The sequence below is a fragment of the Symphodus melops genome, assembly GCF_947650265.1.
Source record: "Symphodus melops genome assembly, chromosome: 9".
Lineage (NCBI taxonomy): Eukaryota > Metazoa > Chordata > Actinopteri > Labriformes > Labridae > Symphodus > Symphodus melops.
The window spans coordinates 8,884,343-8,908,992 of NC_136699.1; the positions used below are offsets into that span (position 1 = coordinate 8,884,343).

General features: G+C 41.1%; 1 protein-coding gene across 8 annotated transcripts in view; it reads left to right on the forward strand.

Moving 5' to 3' along the window:
• Positions 1 to 13,014, forward strand: part of diaph2 (diaphanous-related formin 2) — a 361,962-nt gene extending 348,948 nt beyond the window's left edge. For all 8 annotated transcript variants that reach the window (XM_079352006.1, XM_079352004.1, XM_079352007.1 and 5 more), the window contains one exon: positions 8,996 to 13,014. In XM_079352006.1, the coding sequence (XP_079208132.1) occupies positions 8,996 to 9,060 (65 nt within the window). In that variant the 3' untranslated portion in view covers positions 9,061 to 13,014. The remainder of the gene's footprint in view (positions 1 to 8,995) is intronic.
• Positions 13,015 to 24,650: the final 11,636 nt, after the last annotated feature.

Below are 24,650 nucleotides of genomic sequence, written 5' to 3' on the forward strand. Positions count from 1 at the left end.
CCTGCAACATTCGTGGCACATGTAACTCTTACACCAAGCTCCTTTCAGAGGTGAGGTGGAGGGGTAGCGAGTGAACGTGTGCATGATGTGCTGTCTGCTAGTGGGGGCTCTACAGAGAGAAGGACTGCATTTATGCACACAATAGGAGCACAGTGGGGAGAGACAGCACTAGTATAAAATTAGTTTGAGAAAGTGGTACGCATGGAGGCTGCAAGAAAAATCAGCCTTGATGCTTTTTATTTGAGTGACATGGCACGGCCCACTTTTAGTCAAAAGGAGCCAAATTCATGCAAAGAATGGAGGGATAAAGAGTCGTGAGAGGCTGTTTGGGGGGAAAAGAATGGCTGTATTCTCTATATGGGTCAGACACCAGGGTTGGAAAGGAGGCACATCACAGTAGGCCTACCCACTGAGATAGAGTGGTGATAGAGGCATGGAAAGATTAACTACATCCCTCCACTGTCAAAAACAATTGCATGTGTTATGACCACCTCGCTCACTCTGAAGCGCTCCTCGTTACCATTTATCTCAACAGACTGTCACTTAAACCCACTTTGCCTCCGAATGCTTTATACAAACTGTCAAGCAGGAATCATAAGTTGTTTACATGCAGGCCTAATCTGAATACCATATGATGTGGTCTCCAGTTTGGGTTTAAGATTGTTATCAGAGCTTCCTGCGTGTGCAGAAGTCAAAAGTGTCTGTTTTTTTTTGTTTTGTTTTTATCGTAAACACAGGAAGTAATGTGAGTAATAAGGGGGGGATTAACTGGAAGAGGGCAAGAAAATAAAATGGAAAGGGAGAAGAAAGAAAGACATTGTGCAAAAGGAGTGAGACAAACGGAGACGAGGAGTTGCAGTATCTTGCTTCAGCATGTTTATCCAGTCCTGTCTTGGGCATTTCCCCTCTTCATGCCATTCTGATTGCAGCCCCCTCTCTCTCTCTCAGGTCCCCTGGCATATGTACACTTCTCCTTTTTTCAGACAACACTAAAGACAAGGTGAAACAGAGGAGGGAGAAATGAAATATCTTAATAGATTGTTCTACAGCATGGCATGCAGGGTTTTCACTGTGTTTTAACAACCACTCCTTAAGTCCACAGGCAGGTTTACCTGCCCAGTAGATCTAACATGTTTACTTCTATAACTACATCATGTGAAAGTCATCCAAGGACATAGGGATTCAATAAAGGAAAATGTTGGTGAGGCAAAAAGAGACAAAGTGGATATATCAATTTTGTAAATTAGATAAAACATGCAATATGATGATGGTGTCAACTAATCTTCCCAGCACTTCAACACATCAGCAGAAACACTGAAAATTGTCATTGAAATCCACTGTGTGTAAGTTATGCTCTTGTAAATCATTGTGTTGTAGACCGTTATTAACAGTTACCTCAGTAACTAACCAAAGTGAAGATGTATATTTAAATATACACTTTTTAAAAAAATGACAAAAATAATATCAACAATATTAAATGTCATTGAAAATATATATTTTAAAAAAATATGTTCAGTGGATCCATTACAATATATTCAAGTTTATTCGGTTTAGTTCAGGATATCGACTTATCCCCGAGGGAAGGTCCATCCACCTCCCCTTACCACCGACACACTGACCGGTGGTTTCCACAGGATCCTCATGTGCAAAACCGTCTCCATCATGTTTTCTTTTACCGCGTGTCAAATATGCATATGGAGGGTTGAATTAGATACCACTTATCACATATCCTAATTTGTGCATTTGTGTGACATATAGATATTAGACATTTGAGGGTCATGACAACGCTTTGTGTGTTGATTTTAGAGTTAGAACAGGTTGTGTTATTCCCTGTTTTAACTTAGAAAAAGTTTTCTCCAAATTTCTGATTTTTTACTTTTTTGTTTCGCTGTTTTTACCAGAAGCAGGATGACCTTTGTTTACTGAGAGCTTTGGTAAACAGTGTCTTCTTGCAGCAGGGAACACAACAACTTCTGAGGCATGGGGACAGCATAACAGCATGAAAACTGGCACAAATCAATCTGCTTCCTAGAAGAAAAAAACAAAACAAGATATTCTTCTGTATGAGAAAGGAGCCAAAAACAATAAACCAAAAGCAATGAGCTTCACACATAGTGCAGTGGTGTTTACACCATAATCTTCATCCATGTATTTTTTTTTTTTTTTTTTACACTTCAGCTACTTGAATTAAATCAATGAGTGGCTTCAACAAACAGAAAAGGGTCATTGACACTCTTTTCTTCTTTGACCTAGAATCCTTTTTATTCCACCTCTACACAACTGAACTCATCTTTTCCTCCCTTGCACTATTTTTCTCTCCCCTGCTCCTTGTTTGGGGTGATTACTCTTACCAGTGAACGAGGGGTTGTGTTTGCCACGACTGTAGTTTTGCGATACTCGGCCCATAACTTTCAGCAGGAAGAAATAGCTTCTCTCCCTCTGCATCCCATTTATACACCATATCTTGTTTCTGTGTAGGGAGTTCCATTACTCTGTAGCTCGGAGGCTGGCAGAGGTGGAGAGAGGGGGGGCAAGGGAGGTGGAGGAGATAAAAAGAGGTGATAGAAGGTTGTTGCTGTTGCTATTGCTGCTTCAACAGAGAAGCAAACACAACATGTTGATGCGCAGGGAGCAGAGATTTAATCACCTTTATTATGCTGTATGGCATCCAAATATGAAGTGCAGCCGGAGAGCGAGAATTAGACAAAGGCGACGACATGTCAGAGAAATCTGCTGCTTCCTTATTTGGCACAAAGAACAGTGCATGCATGGTTTGCAGTTTTTTCTCGTTGTTGATTTTTTTACAATAAATGCAGCTCCAGTGTTGCCTTATGATACATCTTGTTGCCTTCTTCATCCGCTCACACACATGATTGGTGATTATGTGAACCTGACCTTGTTATCCAAGCCTTGATGAACGTAAGCACTGTGTTTAAAGTCTGATTTTACCCGGAGGATATTTAACTAGCGTAATCCCTTCAAAAGTCGTCCTGTTTACACTGGCCACCGAGAGGTAATTCCTCAAAGTATCCCGTGCTTAAAGTGCTTGATAGATGACTGCCAGCTTTTCTGTCTTTTTGCGGATCATAAAGCCTTATCATGATGTAATTCCACGTAATTAGCCAAAGATGACAGCAACACAAAAGCCATTATGATCTTTCATGTCTTTTGGGGGAAACCGAGGCTCCGTCGTCTATCATAACATGAAAGGACATCTCACTGGAGGCCCTCTGAACCGCCAGAAGAAGGTTGAAGTTGACTGCGCTGGCTTAAGGCCTCTTCTTTGGCTGTTTAGTAATCTTGGCGTCCTCTCCTCCTCCCATTACCCCAGTCTTATTCAGAGCCTCTCCCATGTGGCAGGGATCATCATGATATACACGCAAGGATATGCTTGTGTGTGTGCGTGTGCGTGCGTGTGTGCGTGTGCGTGTGTGCGTGTGTGTGTAAAAGAAACAGAGGGGCAATTTCGTGCGTGTGATTTCCTCAAAGCAATGCACTGTGCTGTTTCTCTGTGACCCGCTTTAACACTTGAGCAACAATGTATCTCCATCTGTGTGTGTGTGTGTGTGTGTGTGTGTGTGTGTGTGTGTGTGAGACAGGGAATTCCCCCTCCATCTGCACACTGCCATTGAAATCCTTGGTGCATTTAGTAACATTTTGAAAACTGTTGCCAGCCAGCATTTAATTAAGTTCGGGTGTGCCAAAAAAAAAAGTCCCCGCTGTAACATGGAATACCTGCTCATCTTTTGTCAATTTCTTCTCCTGTTCTTGCACTCCTCTGTGTCTCGCCCACTGTATCTTGGAAAGATGTTGCCTCTGGGAGAAACAGGTAAAGAAGCCATCAAATCCAATGCAAAGTAGAACAAGTCGCAATCAGTACTCCCAAAACCTGTAGCGTCTGTCGTTTTTTATTTGGATCCCTCCTTCCAGCTCCCACGCCAGTCTCACTCTGCCTTCCTCTTTGTCTGCCTGTATGTGTGTGTGAGCAGGTGTGTGTGCTTGACGCATCCAATTCAGTAGAGGCTAGTAGTAGTAATGTTTCTCTCCCAGTAGAACTGGCTGCTGTTTGTTCAATTGTTGTGATAGATTGATGTGGGGTGGGTAAGGATTGGCTTTTATGCACCTGAAGATAGGAACAGAAAAGTCTTTATGAGAAGCCAATAGCTCTCCTCTCAAGGATCCTCAGATGGGAGATGCAGTTTACTGGAATTTTTTTTCTCTCTCTTTTTGCAAAATCTTTGATGAAAGCTTTCCCATGTATTCAGGCAGTTTGGTTAGAGTCAATTACCCCCGAAAGAGCACTTTTTATTTGTTTTTCCCATAGACTGTATAAAACAAAAGGACATGGCCTTCAGGTCTGAAAAGTAAAGCCAATGTGGAGCCACATTAAACCACGATTCCTTGTTATTGCCGGCAGAGCACCACTCGACTGTACTCGCCAAAAAAAAAGAGAGGACGCAATGCGTAGAAGAAAATGGAAAATAAGATTATCTACGTCAGTTTGAAGCTCTCTAAACATTTTCGTAATGAATTTATGCTCCCATTAGCCATTTTAATTCTTTTTTGATACCCCATGACATCTGTTGAGTCCATTTTGGTCCCATTCACATTAAAAGCTGCTCTTTAAAGCTAGGACACATTATGATTCACAAAACTTCCTTATGTCACGATGGTTAGCACTGTGGCCATCAACTTGGGATGCGAGAATAGAGTTTGATTATTAGCTTCATTTTTGTGCTGATATCTGTTTAAAGCTAAAGGCTGCGGACAGGTTTCAGGATTGGGTGTTCGCATGATTATGTTCTTCCTCATTCGCGCTCCACTCAGACTATTTTCTTGTGCACAGCCAATGTCCGCTAAAACGCTGGATGAAACTCTGGTTGTTGATACCACGGTAAAGGAGAACAGAGAGAGTCTTTAAAAATGTTGTTGGTCGTTAAAAGAGAGGGACGGACGACGTGCAGCAAATATTTAGGGTCTGAAACGCTGGACGGCTTCGAGGACTGAGCCTCTGCATATGGGGCGTAGACGCTAACCGTTGAGCTAAAGAGCCCATAACGATATCACTCTGACTATGAATAATAGAGCACTTTGTATTCACATGCGTGTTCAAATATAGCCCTTCCAGTTTAAAAAAGGTGCTAAACCTTCAAAATGGTATATAAAAAAAAACTAAACTAAAAAAAACTTTTGAGGATTTAATTCTTGCTATATCCATTTTTCATAGTGTATGGTCATTCAATAACCTTCAAACTTCCTACCTATCTTTTAAACTTCAGTATGAGTATACTGTACTAATGAGGAGAGCTTAAGACAACGTGTAGGCTGCTTTGGCCGCTCCTGTCAAAAAATGTGAATGAATGAAGTTTGATTTTATATCAGGTGTTTGTTTGTTCAAACAACAGTATGGCTACATGTTTTGGCTATAACATTTAATGGCTTGATACAAACCCCAAACGTTTAGACGTCAAAGAAATATGATTTAATGGTTGGTTTTATGTTGGGTGCTATGTGTATAAAATGTCGTGTACTGGGACTCAAATGTATCTGTTTTTTATTTGTAGTGATAAAATAGCCTTCATGCTGCACTCCTTCAAACCCCAGTAGTTTCATTGTTATAGGTCTGTTTGTTCCCGTTTTTCTTTCATGATTAAACATGTATCTCAATTTATATGAGATCTTTTTTTTTCTTCTCTTTGATCCTTTCTGCTGTCTTTCTCCCATCCCATTTACAGTAATAGATGTAGCCCAAGATGACCTCACATTAGAAACAAAGGATCTGTGTTCTCCCAGAACTGTTTTTCATGCTCCTCTGATAGACTGAGGGTTAAAGGGGAGTGTTTGTCCAGAAATGAGGTTACAGCAATTGGGCTTGCAAATGATTGGCAAGGCGAGATTGCATGCAATGCATTGCATTTCTCCTTTTTGCCCTACTTTTCCATTTGTGTATTTTTGTTTTATGGATGTTGATTTAGAAAAAGAAGGAGGTCGTATAAATCCTGTTCACGCACATAAAAATGAGCACATGGAAAAGAAGTGGTGATGTCTTCGGGCACACTTCCCAATAATGTTAGCTTTAACAACCATCTACTGTACAGCGCTTACACTAGGGATGGGCTTTTACAGTAATCTAAATACTCGAGCACTCCACTTCCCAGAAAGCTCAGGTACATTTGAGACTCTAACTAAGTTGAACTACTGTAGCTTAAAACAGGGGATGTGTGAGTAATGAAATGTTACTTTAATAATATCAACAACATGTACCCATCCCGAGTTTGCGTGTGACATCATGGTAGGCAGAGTCACTGCAGTTACAGAAAGCACAAACTGGTTATGATAGTGGGTGTAACAGGTAAACAGCTTTGATTCACAAATGAACTGTCTTTTCAGTAACTATTTCAATATTTTCTGCAGGCAGTAATGATCCTCAGCTGACATTTATGGAAAAGTTTGAATAAGTGCCTTAATAACACCACAGGACAAAGTATTGCTGTAGCAGATACTGTATATACAGTCTGGGTAGCTAGCATCACAAGTCTACATGCATTCAGTTAGTAATGAAGCTGTGAGTTTCTGGTGGAAAAATGATGTCAGTGCATATCCTCTACATTAAAGAAAGTAATATATTCAGTACAGTGCCTTTTATCCATATTTTCTTGATCTGTCCTTGTTTCAGTCTTCTTGTTACTTCCTCGTTCTCTCTCTGTCCTCCTGTGCACCATCTGCATGAAGCTTCATCCAATCTGAAGGAGGGCTTCTGTTCTCCACTGTGATGCTCGGACTTGAAGTGTATGTGTGTGTGTGTGTGTGTGTGTGTGTGTGTGTGCGTGTGCGCACACTTGTTTGTGTATACATTCTGAGCCATCACAGTCACTCTCAGCTCATTACTTGACATGATGGATGGAGTGAGTGCTATTAAACAACGCCCAGCCTGGGATGCCTGGCACCCTACAACTGGCACTGAGTAATGGGCAGAGGGGTGGCGGCACGCTTGGAAACACCGGGGAGTCCTGTGTGTGGGTGTGCCTGCAGTCATCTCCGTGGCTATGCTCCCTGAGTCTGTCCAGCCCCACCTGCCACCTGGCGGCCCGCTGGATGCCATGGGCATTTCTGGGCAGAAATGTTTGGAAAGCATGGGTGGCAGTGTTTGTATGACTCTTTCATTGGACTGCCAACTGAGCAAACCTGAAGTGCTACTGGCCATGCTTTCTGACCACAAACTCTGCAGAGGAACACTCCAACTATAACCCTGCAGCACATAAGCCATTTTTAACTTTCTATTGTACTTTGATTTATTAATTAATTTTATGTGCACTGATTTGGTCTTGTTAAAGTTGAAGAACATTTAAGAAATGTGTTAACTGGTGATACAATAAATAGGCAAACATTTAAAATGTTTTTTCTACTTAAGGAAAGTTAAATTCTGAAAAAATGGTTTGGTGTGTTGATGTTTTAAAGGTTCATATTGTAACGGTTCTTTTTGACAAACTATACAACAAACTGGTCTTTGCATTGCTTTTCATGGGTCTTTACTGTAACTGAAGATGTACTCTTATTTTATTTTTTGCTTGAATTTGTTTTTAGCTTATTTGTTGCTTTTTTAAAGATTTATTCAGGGGCTTTATGGGAGAGACAGGACAGTGGATAGAGTTTGAAATCAGGGACAAAGAGAGAGAGTGGGGAATGACGTTCAGGAAATGAGCCTCAGTCGTGTCTACACTATCCACTGCTGCACCGTTTTTCTTTTTCATCGTTTTTTAAACCTTTTTTTTTTTTTTTTTTGATGCTGTCATGTCACTTAAAATCGTTCTCATAGGCTGTGTATCAGAAAATAGTCCTACAGTCCGTTCTCTGCGCTCTTTGTGGAGTCTTTTAACGCTCTTGTAATTCTCTGACCTTTTCAAAAGTTCAGTTTATGTTCTTCTTTTTCATTTCTGCATGTCAGTTGAAAACTGTTTAACACTCTCCATGTTCATTGGTTTTCTGTGATCCATGTTTGTATCATATCATCAATCTTGTTCCTCCAAACATTCTGTGAACTGTTTTTTTTAGGGTTAAGGTTAGGTTTAGGTAAAAGCGCAGCGTCCTCTTGGGGACGCTACGGGGAGACCATCAGTTTTAATAAATATACTAAATATTTATGTAAATACTAAAGCATTTACATTTAAACATGTACAAAAAAAACAACAAGGTGTTTACTAAAACCCTTTTAAGACAATCTTAACATTTTTTGGATAAAAGGGTGACCGGACCAGCATGCAGGAGAGGTGGGCGGAGCTCTGTTGGGGTTAGGGTAAAGGTTAGGGTTAATGGTTTGGTCTGTCTTGCCTTTGTGGTTCATATTGGATTTCTTAAGATCAGGGGTTTGTATCCTAACATGTCTTTGTGAGTCTTTTCGTCTTTGTTAAATACACTTCTATGTTCCATATACACTGTATATATGCATTTCTTATATTCCGTGTGTCCCTCAAACTGACTTATTCAGCTTTTTCTTGTGTTCCATTAGATGTTTTTAGTCAGATGTGTTTCCTGACAGACTGTGTTTTCTGTATTCTTTATGTACTATATATATGCTCTCTTATTATTCTCTGGCCTCCTATTTTCACATGCACCCGCATGTGTGCGTTTACTTTTTCTTTTGTACATATGCTGAATGTGATGTGAGAGCAGTCGAGGGGCTCTTGAGTGGAAGCCTGGATCAGGAGCCGAATGGAGTTACTATGACACCAGACACAAGCACCTCCAACAGCTTTCTCTGTTTCTCTGTCCTCCCCTGCTGTTCCACTCTCAATCAGCCTGGATTTGCTTCATGTTGTTCCTCCTCTCCCCTCCGTCTCTTTTCTCTGCCTCCCTTAGTTTCTCTATACAGCCTTTCATTTAATTCAACTCCTATGTGCCAGTGTGGATCAATGTAACATTTTCTTGTTCTTTCTCAGGCTCACTCTCTGTTCCTTTTTTGTTTTTGTTTTTCCTTCTTCTTTATTTCCGAAAACAGACAACCGCCGCGCAGTCCTGGAAAGGTCTCGTTCACGCCACAACGCAAATCACCCAGCTCGATGATCGCCCGCGCCTACCACAAGACGCTAGATAAGTGCCAAAGAGGCCGGCGAAATGGAGACGTGGAAGACAACTGAAGGAGCGACAGATAACCCCTCACTGTGGCACACGTGCAGAGAAGAATACTCACACACACACACACACACACACACACACACACACACACACACACACACAGAATCAAGTATGGAACAAAGAATACACACGTTGAGGAAAAAAACACATCAAACACAAACTTCATTTTCATGCTGTTCGTTTGACGCCTTACATATTTATTCAATCCTTTCTCATCACTCTTAATGTCCGTGTCCTGTTCACACGGTTTCATTCATTAAAACAGAAAAATGAAGGCTGCGGCTGCTTGAAATGACGGCGTTCATTGCTTGGAAGGTCGTTTTGATTATTGCAACTCGAAGCCTTCTGTCTAAAATACTACAGTTATGACATGAAACATGCAATGTGTTGAATATAGACATTCTGCCAAAAAGGACTGCAACATACAGGCATGTATGCTCATCATTCTTGCACACAGCACACTCAACAGAGACGCAGCGGGCCAGCTGTCCGGTACACGGAAAAATGAGGATTAAACACAAATGTTGGCACGCAGACAACTTGCTGTCGCTTTGTGGAACATGTCACTGAACTTTAAGAGAAGAAAAGTATGTGGCTTTTTTTCCCCTTCCTCCTTTAACCAAGATTACAACCCTTTTTTTTTTTTTGACTAGCAAATGTACACAGGAATTATTTCATTTCATTACATTACATATCCCACGAAGCCACAAGAGCTGGCTCCCTGTCTGTGCCGATATTTCACAGCATGTGACTCATGGCCCTCGAAACTGTTATCTCCATTTTGACAAGATGCATTTTATTTTTAGTTGTGTAATATCTAACCAAAGCCTGCGGGTGCTGATCTCTGTCCCAAGGTTGCTTTTGCTGTTAACATAAGAGACTGACACATTTCTAAATGCATACAACTGCCTGGAGGAGCCCACACGACCTTTTTGACCTTCCCAGCGGACACACAGGTTTTCAGTGAGAGAGGCTTGATTATGCTGAGGTATTACAGTGTTTTTAATATTCATCTATTTCAATCTGTGTGAGTTTTTTTTCTTTTTTTTACATAAAGGCTCTAAAAGAATTTGAAAAATATACGTTTCACAGCTACTGCTGAAAACTTTTCTCTCCAAACTCAATTAAAACATCAATGAAAAAGTGCTCTGTAAGAAAATCAAAGACAAACACTGTCATATGAACACATTTTGTTTCACGTAGTTGAGCTTTTCTAATTCATTGAACCACATCTTTGCAGCTAAAAAGATTTAGCATTAATGTTGTTGAACAAAATGTGAAATATTTGTAATGATTATTGGACATATTGTAGTCATACATGACAAAAAAAAGCAGCCATTGGGAATAAAAAAAAAACAAAACTCTGAAGATGTACTAAGGGAATCCATGGCTCCAGCACCAAAGGGTTTCAGGACTTCAAACTATACCACACTATCAAAGAGTCTGCCTCCTGATAGGATCTGTGTAATCCTAACTCAATGCTAAACATTGATTTCAGTCCCATTTCGAACCTTATGAAGCTTTTTAGCATCAAAACAAACACAAGAATCTTGGTGTTAGTTTTTTCCAAATAACTAAAACTTTGCTGTAAGCTTAGTGTCTCTGTAACTGTCACACATTTTCTTCACGTGAACTATTTATTCATATATTCATGCCTAGGGCGGCCCTGTCCCCCTACTGCCCTAAACTGTAAGCAGATGCTACTAAAAACAACCACTGAATCCACATGGAGAGCAGACACGAGCAGAATAATCGACTAAGGGGGCAAAGAAGACAAGATGATGCTTGTCTTAGCAAGCGATTCTCCTAACGTCCTCCAATTCCCCGGCACTAAAGGCATAAGTGACCCTGTTACCAAAACACAAGTAACTTAAGTAATACCATAACTCTGCTTTAGGCTTTTATCTGTTTGCGTGTGGTTTTTTGGGGGGGGGAAAGTGTGTGTGCCAGCTCAGTAATCGGAACAGGAACCCAGGCAAAATAGGATTCAGTGTGCTCAGTGCGCTTGACTCCTGGGCTGAAAAGATGGAGATTTTTCATTTAAACAATCTGCCAGCGCAGCTTGTGATGTGTCTGTTTCATGATGCCTCCTCTACCAGCCTGCGTGCTTCCAAAAAAATGCAATTTTACACTTGATCTCAGCTCAAGGTACATCCACAATACTCTGAGAAGTCTGCATGTTTCAGAGGACGATAATTCTCCTCTGGAATATAAGGTTGGAGCAAGTTGCATGGAGCTAGAGAATGAAGTTTCCACATAAGGGATTATGCACCGTTCAGACTTTTTAAAGATGTGTTTTATACGGCAGAAAGAGGTGTGCCTTTAAAGGCAGTGATTTCCCTTTTCCAATCTCTCCACACTTATACACACACAGTTAAGTGTTTTTCTTCCAATATGAAAAATTGTCTTTTTCTTTATTATTTGACGTGAAGAATTTTGCCCATAATGATTTATTTTAATTATTTTCCACATGTGCCATCTTTGTCTTTGTGAAAAACAGAAGAATCCCACATACGAAGATTGAAAATTCTCCTTTTTTTTCCTTTTTTTTTAAATTAATTTTGGTGGATTTTTTAAAGGGAGTACAGTTCTTATTGTCCAAGTAGGAGAAACATTGTACAGACATTTTGAAATTGTAATGTAGCCATTGTTTGTTACACATGATCAGATTAAGAGCTGTGGTTGAGAGTAGAAGATTTTGATGTGATTACAAATTGATAGTCATGTGGTATTTCGTATTGAAAATGCTTTTGAAATATATGTTTGAATTTAAACCGTCTGTTATGATGCCATTATAGAACGTAACAAACGATGTAAGAGCACCTGTGTTAGCCATTGTAGAAGTTTGCATCATGCAACTTTACTGCGACAATGAACACTCATGGTTATTTTAAATGATGCAGCAGGAAACTCAAACAGAACAATGCACTCTAAACTTCAGGGTCATTGCCATTTAATAGACGAAATGGCGTTAAAGCAGGGGACGAAAACATGAAAATCAGTGCAAGGTGATTTTTAAATCCAAGATAAACTTCTACAATGACAACATTCCTCATCATCCCCGTAAGTGATCGTTGTGTTTCCCTCCCATTCCATCTTTAGGATCATCACAATGGAGTGTTTGATAGAATGTAGCGGTAGAGGTCTCAGGTCAAATGACCTGAAAAGTTCCATCATGTTAGTGCAAAAAAAGAAGAAAAAAAACCAGGCCTTTGTGTGTTCAGGTTAATCATCCATTTGTCTTGTAGCTTGTAACTAACAAACCTGACTCCATGATATGACTTGTGCTCATGGTAATCGTAAGAGGCGGCAGGGGTATGAACGATGTGTCAAAAACTGTAAAAGGTGCCATTTGGGTGGTGATTGGTGGCAAGTAAAGTTTGTAACTTACACTTACTGACTGTGCACTTTACCTCATATTCTGCTCCGGCAGAGGAAGAGTTGTTGGATATGTTTGGACACGACTTTGCCGCTAACAGAGTGAACTATTTGCAAAGTATTCCTTTCGGTAAATAGCTCCAGCTGCCGCATATCCAGTTCTCGTCTACTTTGTTAGTGCTTACTATTGATTTGTGGAAGACCGATTGCGGCTGAATCAACAGGCAAACGCTCATAACTGTTGACAAACCCTGTCTGACCATGGTGTGTAAGCTGCCATATCCCTGCCTACCCTCCTTGTTGTCATTGAGTATGTTTTATTGTCTTAAAAAACATTTATATTTGTAACATTTTAAGTTTATTAAGAACCTTAAGACCTTATCCTTAAGAACATGAAAACAACAAAATGGTTATGCACACTGTCCTTCCATAGAATATGTAATGGAATATGATACTAAATAATAACCACTTTGTTATACAGCATAAACTGATTTATGAAACAAATTCTTGTATTGTGTTTATTTCTTTCTCTCTCTCTCTATCTCTCTTTTAAGTTCTCCTTTCAAATACTGTTGATTGTTTGCTCAGTGGCAGGGCAGAAGGAACCTGCCCCATGTTGACTTATGGACAGGGATTACAGAGGGCTCCCCGTGTTAGCGCATGATGAATGGGACAGCTCCTACCTATAAAAGCAACATATTTGGACCTCGTGTCCTCACTGCTTTATCTTGCAGTGTCAAAGGCAAAGTGATAATGCTGTCATGTCTGACGGCAGCTTAGGGAAATTGCTACCTGCTTTAATCTCATTTTGAACCAAAAAAAAACACCTTTGTACTATAAACTTTCTGTGGCTAAGTTGAACAACAGGAATGATGATCCCAATTCAACTATTTGTTTACTAATGATAGGCAACAATTAAAGGTGATGAGAGGGAAAATATTTTAGAGGGTGAACATAACCATCTGCAAAAAATGTTATTCCTGATCGTGTTTAATCTTAAAGGGATACTTCACCCATTTACATGAAGCTGTGTATCATTAGAAACATGGTAGTAGTGTTGAACGGTCGTGAATCCAGCCCTCATTTTGCCCTGAGACGAGAAAAAATGTGTTTTTCTTTGCTTCAAAGTTTTCTTCATGTGATGCAAAAAGCGTCATATTGCTAGCATGTTTCTAATGATACAAAGCTTCATGCAAATGGGTGAAGTATTCCTTTAAACTAATCAAGCTGAGACCTGCATCCGTCTGCACAGGAATCTGTGAGCAGCATCGACTCTCCTGCTTCCTAACTCCTAACCCACGTGTCGTGTTCCTCCCCTGTCTGGCTGTGCAAGTCCCAGGAGTGAGGTTCAAATGGCAGGGCAGAGCTGTTCCTGTCCTAGCCCCTTAGTGTTAGGCCGCCCCCCCCCCCCCCCCCCCCCCCCCCCCCCAACACCCCTCCTTAAACATGCTCAAATCCAATAGCGTGCTCTCCCTGCATGTGCCATGTCCCACTTCTCTGCTGCAGCATGACATCATAAAATAAAGGCTGACATGAGGAAGTAACCCTGTGGCCACAAGGGCCTCTCTCACTCTGTAAAACAACCACACACACCCACACGTACACACACACACACACACACACACACACACACAGCTCCATTCCGCAATCTTGGGACTGATCTTCTCTGAGTCTCTCCTCCTCCCTGCGAGCAGCCAGACAGATGGAGATTCATCTCTCAACAAGCTGTGATCTGTGTTTAGAGATGTGTGCTGCAGAACACAACTCTAATTAGGTTTATTGTTGATCTTGGGAGGTTAATTTGTACTTGGCTGCAAGTAAACATGCTGAAGAGGCGAACCTAGTTCCTTACGAGACACCGGCGTAGCAGCAAGAAAAAAAAGAAGAGCAGTCGTTTTTATCTTCTTGACTTTTCAGGTGATTCAGAAGGATTACACCAGTGGCGCTATATTTGTCTGCTCGGGTTTAATTGTGCTTTGTACCCAGGGTGAGAGATCTGTCTCTGTTGGGATGCAGGAACGAGGGATGAGCTGCAGTGTGTTTGTCTAATGAGCTTACAGGTACAGTTGTGTGTATGTGGCAGCTAATACTTATATATTTATTTCATGCAGTATTTTTTATTTTTTAAACCTCCAGGTAAGTAGCCTTGTCACATTCTCAGAGATGATCCAGGCCCACACAGGGTCCCTTTTCTCTCCCCACCCTTTTTTCTCCTGCTTTCTATACTCTGGTGCTGCTACTGCAATGCTCTTGGTGACGGCACAAGCATCAGCGGGGGTAAAACGTAATTATCCTTCATTTTGCATTTCCACCTACTTGAAAACCTGTAAACATTTCCAAGATGAGACGAAGCAGACAGCTACGAGTCCCTCCTTACCTGAGCTATTTCTGTCTTGAGGAGGAATCTTAACAAGCTGCACTTTGCACTTAAACACACAAGTTTGATGAATGACATGTTTGTGCGTGACCTAACAAATACACCTTTGAAAGATCGTCCTTCTCATGTTCTCATGTTCTTTAGGTGTTTGACATACACATCTAAGCCTTTTTATTTATAGTCCAAGAACATTGTTGTTACAGTTACAGATGGACATACATACATCCACAATGTATCTATAAGTACTTTAAACCAAGATTCAAGCGTTAGCCTCATAGCTGTTCTTATAGTTCATTGTTTTTCAAAGTTAGGAATATTAGACAATCAGACCATCCACCACATAGCTGACCAAATCCCAGTTTTTAAAATAAGATACAGGCGGTCATGAAATTCTGGTTGTTCAGAACTATAAACAAAAAAAAACAACTGTAAACTCAGCCGAAGAGACAGAAACCTCACCCTGTCCCCAGTGGTCGTATGTGGTATAGCAGCAAATGAAAATTACTCCTCCTGTACTCCTAAAATCAGAATGTAATTAAAGATGATACATTTGTAAAGTCTAACAGACTCTACTTTACTCTAACTGTGTGCAGTCTTTCTTTGCCATCTCTGAAGATTCATTTGAATCTGTACGTACCAAATAACGCTTTGTTTTGGAATCTTGGTTACGTCGTTTTCATGACGACTTCTGCGGACAGAGCGTTACCTTTTATCTGTTTGAATATTTTCCTGTACATGTATTGGTCGTGTTTCCAACAAAAAAAGAATCTTCGATCTCATCCTGATTCCTCAGTTTAAGCCGGATTTTCTGGTGTTTTGCCTTAGAGAAACAGGATAGTAGAGTCAGCAATCAGGGGAGAGAGAGAGAGAGAGAGAGAGAGAGAGTGGGGAATGACATGCAGATAAGGAGCCTAAGGTTAGATATGAACCTGCACCGCCCGCTTTAACATGAATCTGCTTTTGCTTAAGGTTTCTGCCCATTAATAGGGAGTTTTTACTTGCCACTGTGACTTTGCTAAATGTTGCTCAGAGCTGTTCTCATGATGGATTATAACAAAGATTAAGGTCTTTTACCTGCTCCGAAGTGTCTTGAGATAACATTTGCACTGCCGCCTTAAAAATAAAAGATTGATTCATTGCTATTTGCTCGCACTGCTGTGGTCACCTGAACCCCAATCTGAAGTAGGTGAGAGCAAGGGGGAAAAAGTTATTAACTAAATGAGGCGACACCGGCGAGCTGGTTCAGTCAGACAACTCGAGCTGCTGTGATTTCACACTTGACATGCGTCGTTACGCACAATCACCTGACAACACCTCCTTCCAATTAGCGGTCAAAAGCTGCAAGATTTCAGTCTCTCCCGCTGCTCTTTCATCGTCAGCCCTGACCTGCATCAGTGCTGCTCTCTTACTCGGCCTCACCAGCACACACATGTACAGGCTCTGGCTACTGTGGTTTAAATATCATCCCATGATCCTCAATTTTCTGCATGTAAATGAAACTGTTAGGAGTGATGAGGTCAGAGCCTTGACGCCAAACACAAACGTCTCTTATCTTGTTTTGCAATCACTTGTATGTCCACGTCCATTATGCCCCTTTAATGCACTTATTTTAAAAAGGGCCCCCCGTATATCCCATATAGAGGCTGTAGTCCTATAAGCAGGTGACCTGGGTTTGCATTCGACCTGTGGCTCTTTCCCGCATGTCACTCCCCACACTCTCTCCCTGATTTCTGGCCCTATCCACCATCCTATCTCTAAATAAAGGAACTGGAATCAATCCTCTGAATCAGCTGTACGAGTGTCTTTAAACATCCCACTTTGACATTTGTCACTCCTCTCTTTTACACGACATCCTCTCTGGTCATTCAACCTGCTCTTTCATCTTTTTATTTCCTGCCCTTGAGTCACCAAAAACTCACTTGTCACCATGTTTGTCCAGCCTGCCTTTCCTGAGCGTTACTTCTCACAGATCAATAGGCCTTTTATACTACATGAAGTTTTAAAATGACCCAGACAGCAGATGTGTCTTCTGTGTCAGAACACCTCAAGTGTTGGCTGGTCACACTATGTCCAATAATACTGCATGACACTGAGCGATGGGGCTATTAACCTAACTTTTGAAATGTAATACTGACAGATTCCTGCAAGAGTTTGTGCTCCTTTGTATCGGTCAGATAAATATCCTGCAAGGTTACTATTGATCAATGCTGGTGCTGCTGCATCCAGCGGGGCATTTCCATGATCACAGTTCATTGCTCCTGCTTATACCTCCTTTTCTCCATCCTGCCTCACCCCCACACACTTCCAGGAGACTTGGCTCCCAGCAGGGGGAGGGTCCGCTCAGAGGAGACTTCAACCTGTCAAAAAAAATTCACATCTAGCCCCTCATGCCTCCCTTCACCATCTAACCACCCCACCCACTCTGTCTCCCACGTCTTTCTGGCACCCATCACTCCTCTTTCCTCAGTTTCCCCCTCCCTCCTTTTGCCATTTGATTCAGATCACTGAGTTAGCCCGCATCTCCCTTTGTCTGAGGCTCCACTTTAGCTGGCAGATGGACAGGAGCACAAGAGATGGACTCACATTGAGGGGAGTATATATATTTGTGCGTGTGTGTGTGTGTGTGTGTGTGTGTGTGTTAGGAATGGAAGCGGAGAAAGAAAAGAAGGAGGAGAGAAACTTTTCTGGGAGGTAAAATGTCAAACAGCAATGAAGTGAGGAGACTTTTATCTGTCAAACCTGTGTGAGGTCTTGCCTTTCAGGCTCCTGAGTGACAAGGCAGCATTTAAAAGCGAGCCGCGATGCCAAAGTGAGGGCGACAGAATGAGTTTACCTCTCATTCAGATAGCTTGTCATGCAGTATCAGTCATATCTGTATGTGCACTATTTCACTTTCGCAAATGTAAATATCAAAGGGCCTTATTTTGGGTCTTTTTGGACAATTTCAAAAGTCAGAAATTAACCATACAGAAAAAGTACAATACCAATAAAGTTTTGCTTTAAAAATAGTCAACTTTAGCAAGATTAGTAATCAAAAATGTTTGCTTTTTTCTCCTGGTCGCATGATCTTTTATGCTCTTACAATATGGGCAAAAAGTGGCTGACTCACTGCATACTCACTGACATGCCCTAGATTGCTCCACTACTATGCTCATGCTCTGAGCCCATGGCGATGCCTCCACACAACACAGATGCAGGCCTAAGAATAGAGGAGAGATTGATGGATGTAGAAAGGGAGCTTGGTAATTGGGTAAGTGCCCTTCTGGATGTGGAAGCCTGAATAAAAAGTTTTTTCTTCTTTTTTTTCTTTTTTTTATAAAAAGCCTTTCTTAGGATCATTTCACTCAAAAGTACATAAAAGCTCTTTCAAAGTTTCACTGTGTTCTTTGCCCTTAACTGAAATAGTCCCTGCGGAGAATGCAGAAACACACAAACACTCACGCTCTCTCTCCTGAAAGACCAGGATAAAAGGGTTGACCCCGCGAATACAAACTTATACGCATGCGTGCAAATACACACACACACACACACACACACACACAAACAGTCATAAAAAATAGAGGGCATTCCTTTCTGGCCTCCTAACAGTTTTTTTTTCTTTACAGCTTTGCGTAACCCACGTTTATTAATAATGCTCTAGTTGAAACATAACAAGTCATTTTGCTCTGAAAGGTTTAAAGTGTGCAAGCAGGCTGTTCTTGGGTGCCGCGCCCAGCAGCAAAAAAAATGACCTGCGAGCTGGAGGAGCGGCCATCAGAGATAAAGGCTAGAGGGGAATACATCATTTCACCCAGGAGAGACTTTTGATGCTATACTGTGGAGGAGTGAGGGGAGAGAGAGCATGAAGAGGAGATGCTGTGATCTGCTGACAAACCTACAGCGTGATGTAAAAAGATAAACTGGCCCGTCAGTTTGGAGCCAACTGAACAAGCTGATAAGTTGAAATGTTTTTTTTAAATATATTCTTGTAGAGTTGTTTCTTTCAAGGCAGTTCTGGATGCTTTAAATGCATAATGTGCACTTGTGTTTTAAAACACAGGCTATATCCTGGGCTGAAGCTCAGGGGCCTTAAAAGATCTAGGGCCTCTCATTGGCCTGAGAGGAATTAACCTTTTGTTATTTGTTTATTTTTTTCATCAACATTTTTTATTTTATTTTTTTTAAATGGAAAAAGGCAGAGGCCAGGAAGTTGATATGTGACAATTCCTACAAGTGGATCACTAAACGAGTATATGTACTCAAGCAAAACCTCTGCACATTAAAAACCAATGCAATGCAAGATAACAGGACATTAATAGACACCATTACACACTGACATAAAAACTAATGTTTAAAACTTGTAATAGGAGGCTGTAGTATATTTGTGTTTCCGTGTGTAGCTTTATTGCCACAAATGCACATTGTATTATCACATTACAATTTCTAAAAAGAGGTGTGTAAACGTTACAAACTACGACAGAACTTTGCCTGACATTGAAGGCCCAACAGTTCAACAACAGACTGATTACTCTGAGCCTTGATTGTGAGCCTCTAGTTCAAATGTATTTCCCATTTCTCAGAAGCAGCCCATTAACGATAGCTCATGAACAGAACCCTCGACTCCACATGGTGCTCATTAAAATTGCATTGGGAAGGTGCCATTTTCACTTATTAGCTTAATTGTCAGGTCATGTAGATTGGACAGCTGACAGTGAAGGTGTCTATGCCAAAGGACATGTTAGTCTCAGTCAGACACTGCTGCTCGACAGTATAAGCCATCAATTTCTAAAGGCGTTAGTACGTCATATATACGGGCCAAATTAAGCCACAGACAAATTAAACGAGCTTGCTCATAAATTATAGGACAGGGATGGGGGCGCGCTATATATCATTGCCATGTAAGTCATCAATCACTGTGAGGTTGGAACTCTTAACTTCCCATCTCCTGGATAACTGTGAGGTTATTCTCTCATCGACTCCCTCATCGTCCCTTCACACTGAGATAGAAGGGAGGTGTCACGGTCGGGCTTACTGCTCAGGTAGCTGCAAGCCTCCCAGTCTTACCAGCCTCAGTCTTGCTTCATTAAACTGCTTAATTTCTGACTGAGCTTCTGAACTCTTTGCTTCATCCTAATAGGCTCATCAGAGGAAGTTATAGGGATCCTTATAGCCCCTGTGAGGAGTTTTCAACTGGCTATGAAACAGACTGAAATTAATACTGATGCCTCTATATGACCTTTGAAAGCAAATGATGCCTTCAGCCACTAGACTAATAAGTTCTTTATTGTGTTTTTTAATATATTCAACCGCAGCTACCAGGTAGTTGTCAGACAAGATGAATCATCAGCACTCAAGAAACAGCCTTTGTTTACATTTGACAGTGTGAAATAAGTGATCCCTTTGGCTGTTTAAATAAAGCACGATTAGATTCCTTTGAAAAAAAATCAGCGAAGAAAACAAAACAAACATTCTATAGGGGTGCCAAAAATAACACATACTGAAATTCCTGACAAGGGCCTTAAAGAGAAAAGGTAACATTGGTTGGGTTTATTGGTCTGTTAAATGATAGATGCTGTTTGTAAATGTTGAAAGTGCATCTCTCCTTTTGTAGTTTATTAATTTAAAATATATGGGCTGCAGATGGCCTCGCACACAGATGTCAGACTCCAGGCCCAGGCCGCATCCTGGCCCTCTGGTAGGCTAGTCAGAAAACTAGAAAGCTATCCAACTTCAAGTCCATTTACCATTCACTTTGAATGTACCTTTCATCGCTCAGTTCGTTTGCAGTACTTCCAGGAGTTACTGTGAGTCAGCCTAGAAGCATGTCGCCCATTTTACCCATAGTGCCTACATTACTCTGATGTCGACGCATTATATATCAGACATGTACATTTGCTTAGTCCTCACTTCTTAAACTCAATCAGAGCCAGCAGCGGCTTGTTCTAACACACTTTTTAACCATGTCCCGCAGTCCTTACTCTCTTTCATGACTGATATATTAGTGCTGATTTTTGAAGGTGGCGTTTGACACGGCCTCTTTAAAGTTTTTTTTTTTAATACATTCAATCTGTTATGGAAATAAACCTTAAATTAGTCTGAAAGTATTTGAATGTAAATAGTTTTGACAATCAAAAAAAAGGAAATTTCCCTCAACAAATCCATTGAAGACTTGTGCTGATTCTGCGGGTTGTTTCACAGGAGGGACATGGGCTTAGATCTGAGTACACTCGACCCCAAATTCCGATAATTGGATCAGTTTGAACACCAACCTACCCGTGCCCGAGTCTGCTTGATGAGGTTGTCTGGGTCATGATTCATGTGTTCTCTAATATGGTCCGTGAGAGATTTTAACACAGCCATTCTTAAACAAGGAAGTGGATGCTACATGACATAATTCATAAGAGCACCTGTCGCTTAAAAAAAACAAACATATCTGCTCTGCACAGGCCAATTTTGCCGCACAGTTGATACTGATACCTTGCGAATATTCCACATGAATAAACATTCAATCAATGATGTATTTAAAATACCTGTAACTGCAAACATGTCTAATACATCACATTTGATTCACATAATCAGAATGATTGATATCATCAAAAGCTGTGATGGATTATTTACAGATACAAATGACCATATCATGCAATCCTCCTGGGCTGCAAAACAAAAGTCGATCATGAAAATTAGCTCTATATACTAAGTCAGACATCAACACAAATGGGTCTATGGAAAACATTTAATAATAATCATTGTATTGATATAGTGCCTTTCAAAATAGTTCAAGACACTCAAAGACACAGAGTGACGTTGAAAAAAATGTAACATGACAAAAAAGCAACATTAGCGATTATTTAAGAATATTAGTCACAAACATGTTTAAAAGAAAAGGATCTTCATTTAAAAACATTGTTTTACTTTTTTTTTATTGTGGCTAATTGATATTTGCTCCATGACCAGTCTGTAATGTGACTTTGAATTCCACAGAAAAGTTACCTGGCTGGCTTTAAAGTGACTCTCTTAATAACATGTACTAACATTTATCTGATTAAGAATATAGAGGCTGACATTTATAGAAGAAGAAAAAAACCTGTTAATGAGCTGTTAAAAGTCAACTCCTCTGTCCTAAAGAGAGCGAGAGTGATTAAACATTCAAATATTAAACTGGGGTCACACACTGCTGAGTGTAAGAACCCATGAGAAATAAGACAATGTTCTACAACTTGTATCTTGTGAAAAGAAATGAGCTGAGTTAGAATGCAGGAAACCTTAGACTATACATACGTCTGATAAGCCTGCTTTATAGTTTAGAAAACAAAGTAAGAGGCCGTTTTTTGTTGCTTTGTTAGTAACAACAAAGGCATCACAGGTGCTGTACGCCATGCTCTCTTAAACCGGCACAATGACTCTCCAAAAAAATTGAAAGGGAGGCAGTGAGAGGCCCGTGCTCTATGCTTCTCAGGTGAACAGCTGGACTGTGGAATATTTGGCGGGCATAAAGTATGAGGCACAGCTGGCTTTTAAGAGGAAGAGCTCCCCTGGAGCCTCTGGGAGGTCACAGCCTGCTAGGCCGTGAAGCGTTGCTCGGCAGGAGCCGTGTGTAAAGGCAGAAGGCCTGTGCCACTGTGTGCAGATGTTCCCCCCCGCTCTGCTGGCTGCCGCAAAACACACACACAACACAGTCAATGCGGGAAACTCCATGCAGAGATGATTTAGCACTAAGAGCAAACACCTTCTCTCATACAGTACATAAGCACTCAAACGCCACACTTTTACCACACAGAAATTCCCTCACCGAATCCTGTCTGCACAGGCGCATCACTTTCGTGTGTCCTCCATAGCAACAAGAACCACCTCATTGCTCCTGAGTGCTTCTGCTGCAAACAATAAAGCGGGGTTTAAATGAGCTCTCCAAGGTCTGAAATACACAGTGAAATGTAGGAAGGTGCCCCTCAATGCAGCAGCAAACTGTTCCTCCTCACTTCATGAAGGATCGGCGTCTATTCATTACCCACAGGTAAAGTAGATTTCAAGACAGGAAAAGGAAAAAAAAAAAGCTCAAGGCTCCAACCTTCACCCCCCCGTGCAATATCTTATTATGTACGTCTCGCACACATTTCAATAGCATTCTGCAACAAACATAATCAATAGCACAAAAAACGTCCTTCCTTTAATTCCTGAGCTATGCGTTTATCGACCCGAGTCCTCCGCAGGGATGAATCCATGAGGGGCAAACAATGTGATGTTGGGCGACATTTGCAGTATCATTACAAAATAACTCATCGGAGGATGTCAGTCAGAGATGTGTGTTACAGGGGGGGGGGGATTTATTTCAGGTGGAAGAGAAGCCACCATGGGCTAGGTCTAGTCGCCAGACACCAACATCAGCAGCCCTCTGACAGTGATGAAGAGAGAAAAAGACAGTATGAGTGGCAGGCCCTAGTGAGGGACAGCACTCTGCTCGGAAACCTCCTCCTCTGCACTGTCTGTCCGCCCCGACAAACCCAGTGCAAACCCGAGAGACACATCCTGCTGCTGACACCAACGGACAAGCACATCTGGCGACCACTGTGACAACCCCAATCAGCTACTTGATATTCACTGTGCCCACTTCCCATTCGCTTACTCTGATGCTGGAGAGCGACAGGAAGTGGAGGGGGGAGGGGGGCTTTGAACAGAAAATCAAATATCTCATATCTCCATAACTGCAGTCTGACATTGATACCCAATCAATCAAAAAGACAAAATATGGAGATTAGCATTTGATCAACAATAGAGGGATTTCATTTTGAGACTGAATGATGACAATGAGGGCATGAATATTAATACCTTCGTGTCATGCTAATAAATTGTCTAAAGTTCTGTCGTTTTTTAAAGTGTGTTCTTTTCTGTGCATTTCAAATCATCAACATGTCTCTTAGCAAAGTATCAAAGCAGCAGTTCTTGTTGCTGTCCTGTATGATATGACACCGGTGCTTCTATGTATTATACAGTATATCTATATATCTATTGCCCTGCCATTAATTATGTACCAGGAACTGGCCAAAGGCTCTATGGTTGTCTACAGTGAAAATTAAATATTGATAAAGCTCCAGCTTTCACCCCGGATTTCATTGTGTTAACAAATATGTTTTGTTTGCTAAACAATTTGAATTTAATAATTCATCAAATCATGGATAGGCCATTATCATTCAGCATGAGCTCTGTGCAGGCTCCAGATGTCAGGGATCATGTCCTGGCACCGACAATACATGCAAAGCCTGTGCCCTCTTTTATACATTATTGAGAGAAAATTCTGCAAGGTGGGCTTAGACATGGGCACAGGGACTAATATATAACATGTATAGAGGTGACCCGGCACTGTCAGTTGGATAAAAAAAAACGTGTAAAAACTACAAAGATGTATTTATGCCCAGATGCTGTGTGATCAGTAAATATAAAACATCACCTGTAAGCTCAATAATTGTTTTTACTGCGGAGTGAATCAGCCTAACATGGGTGAAAACAAAGAAAGAATATTTCATCTTCCCTGGACAGTTAAATATAAGAATTAATGAGGTATAATCTTTTCATTGGAAAGATCAGGATGTTTTCTTCAGACTTAAGATTCTACTTGAAAGCCTGATAAATACTGGCTGTTTAAAGGTGAAAAGCTCGCAGGACCACAAATCCAAGGTCCAGGGAGATCATAGCGTCTCAGCGGGCTATACCATTAGTCACAGACTTCATGTTGGTCATAAATCTAGCACAGCAGCATCTTGACTTCGCCTGGGAGCATGAATGCAATCCT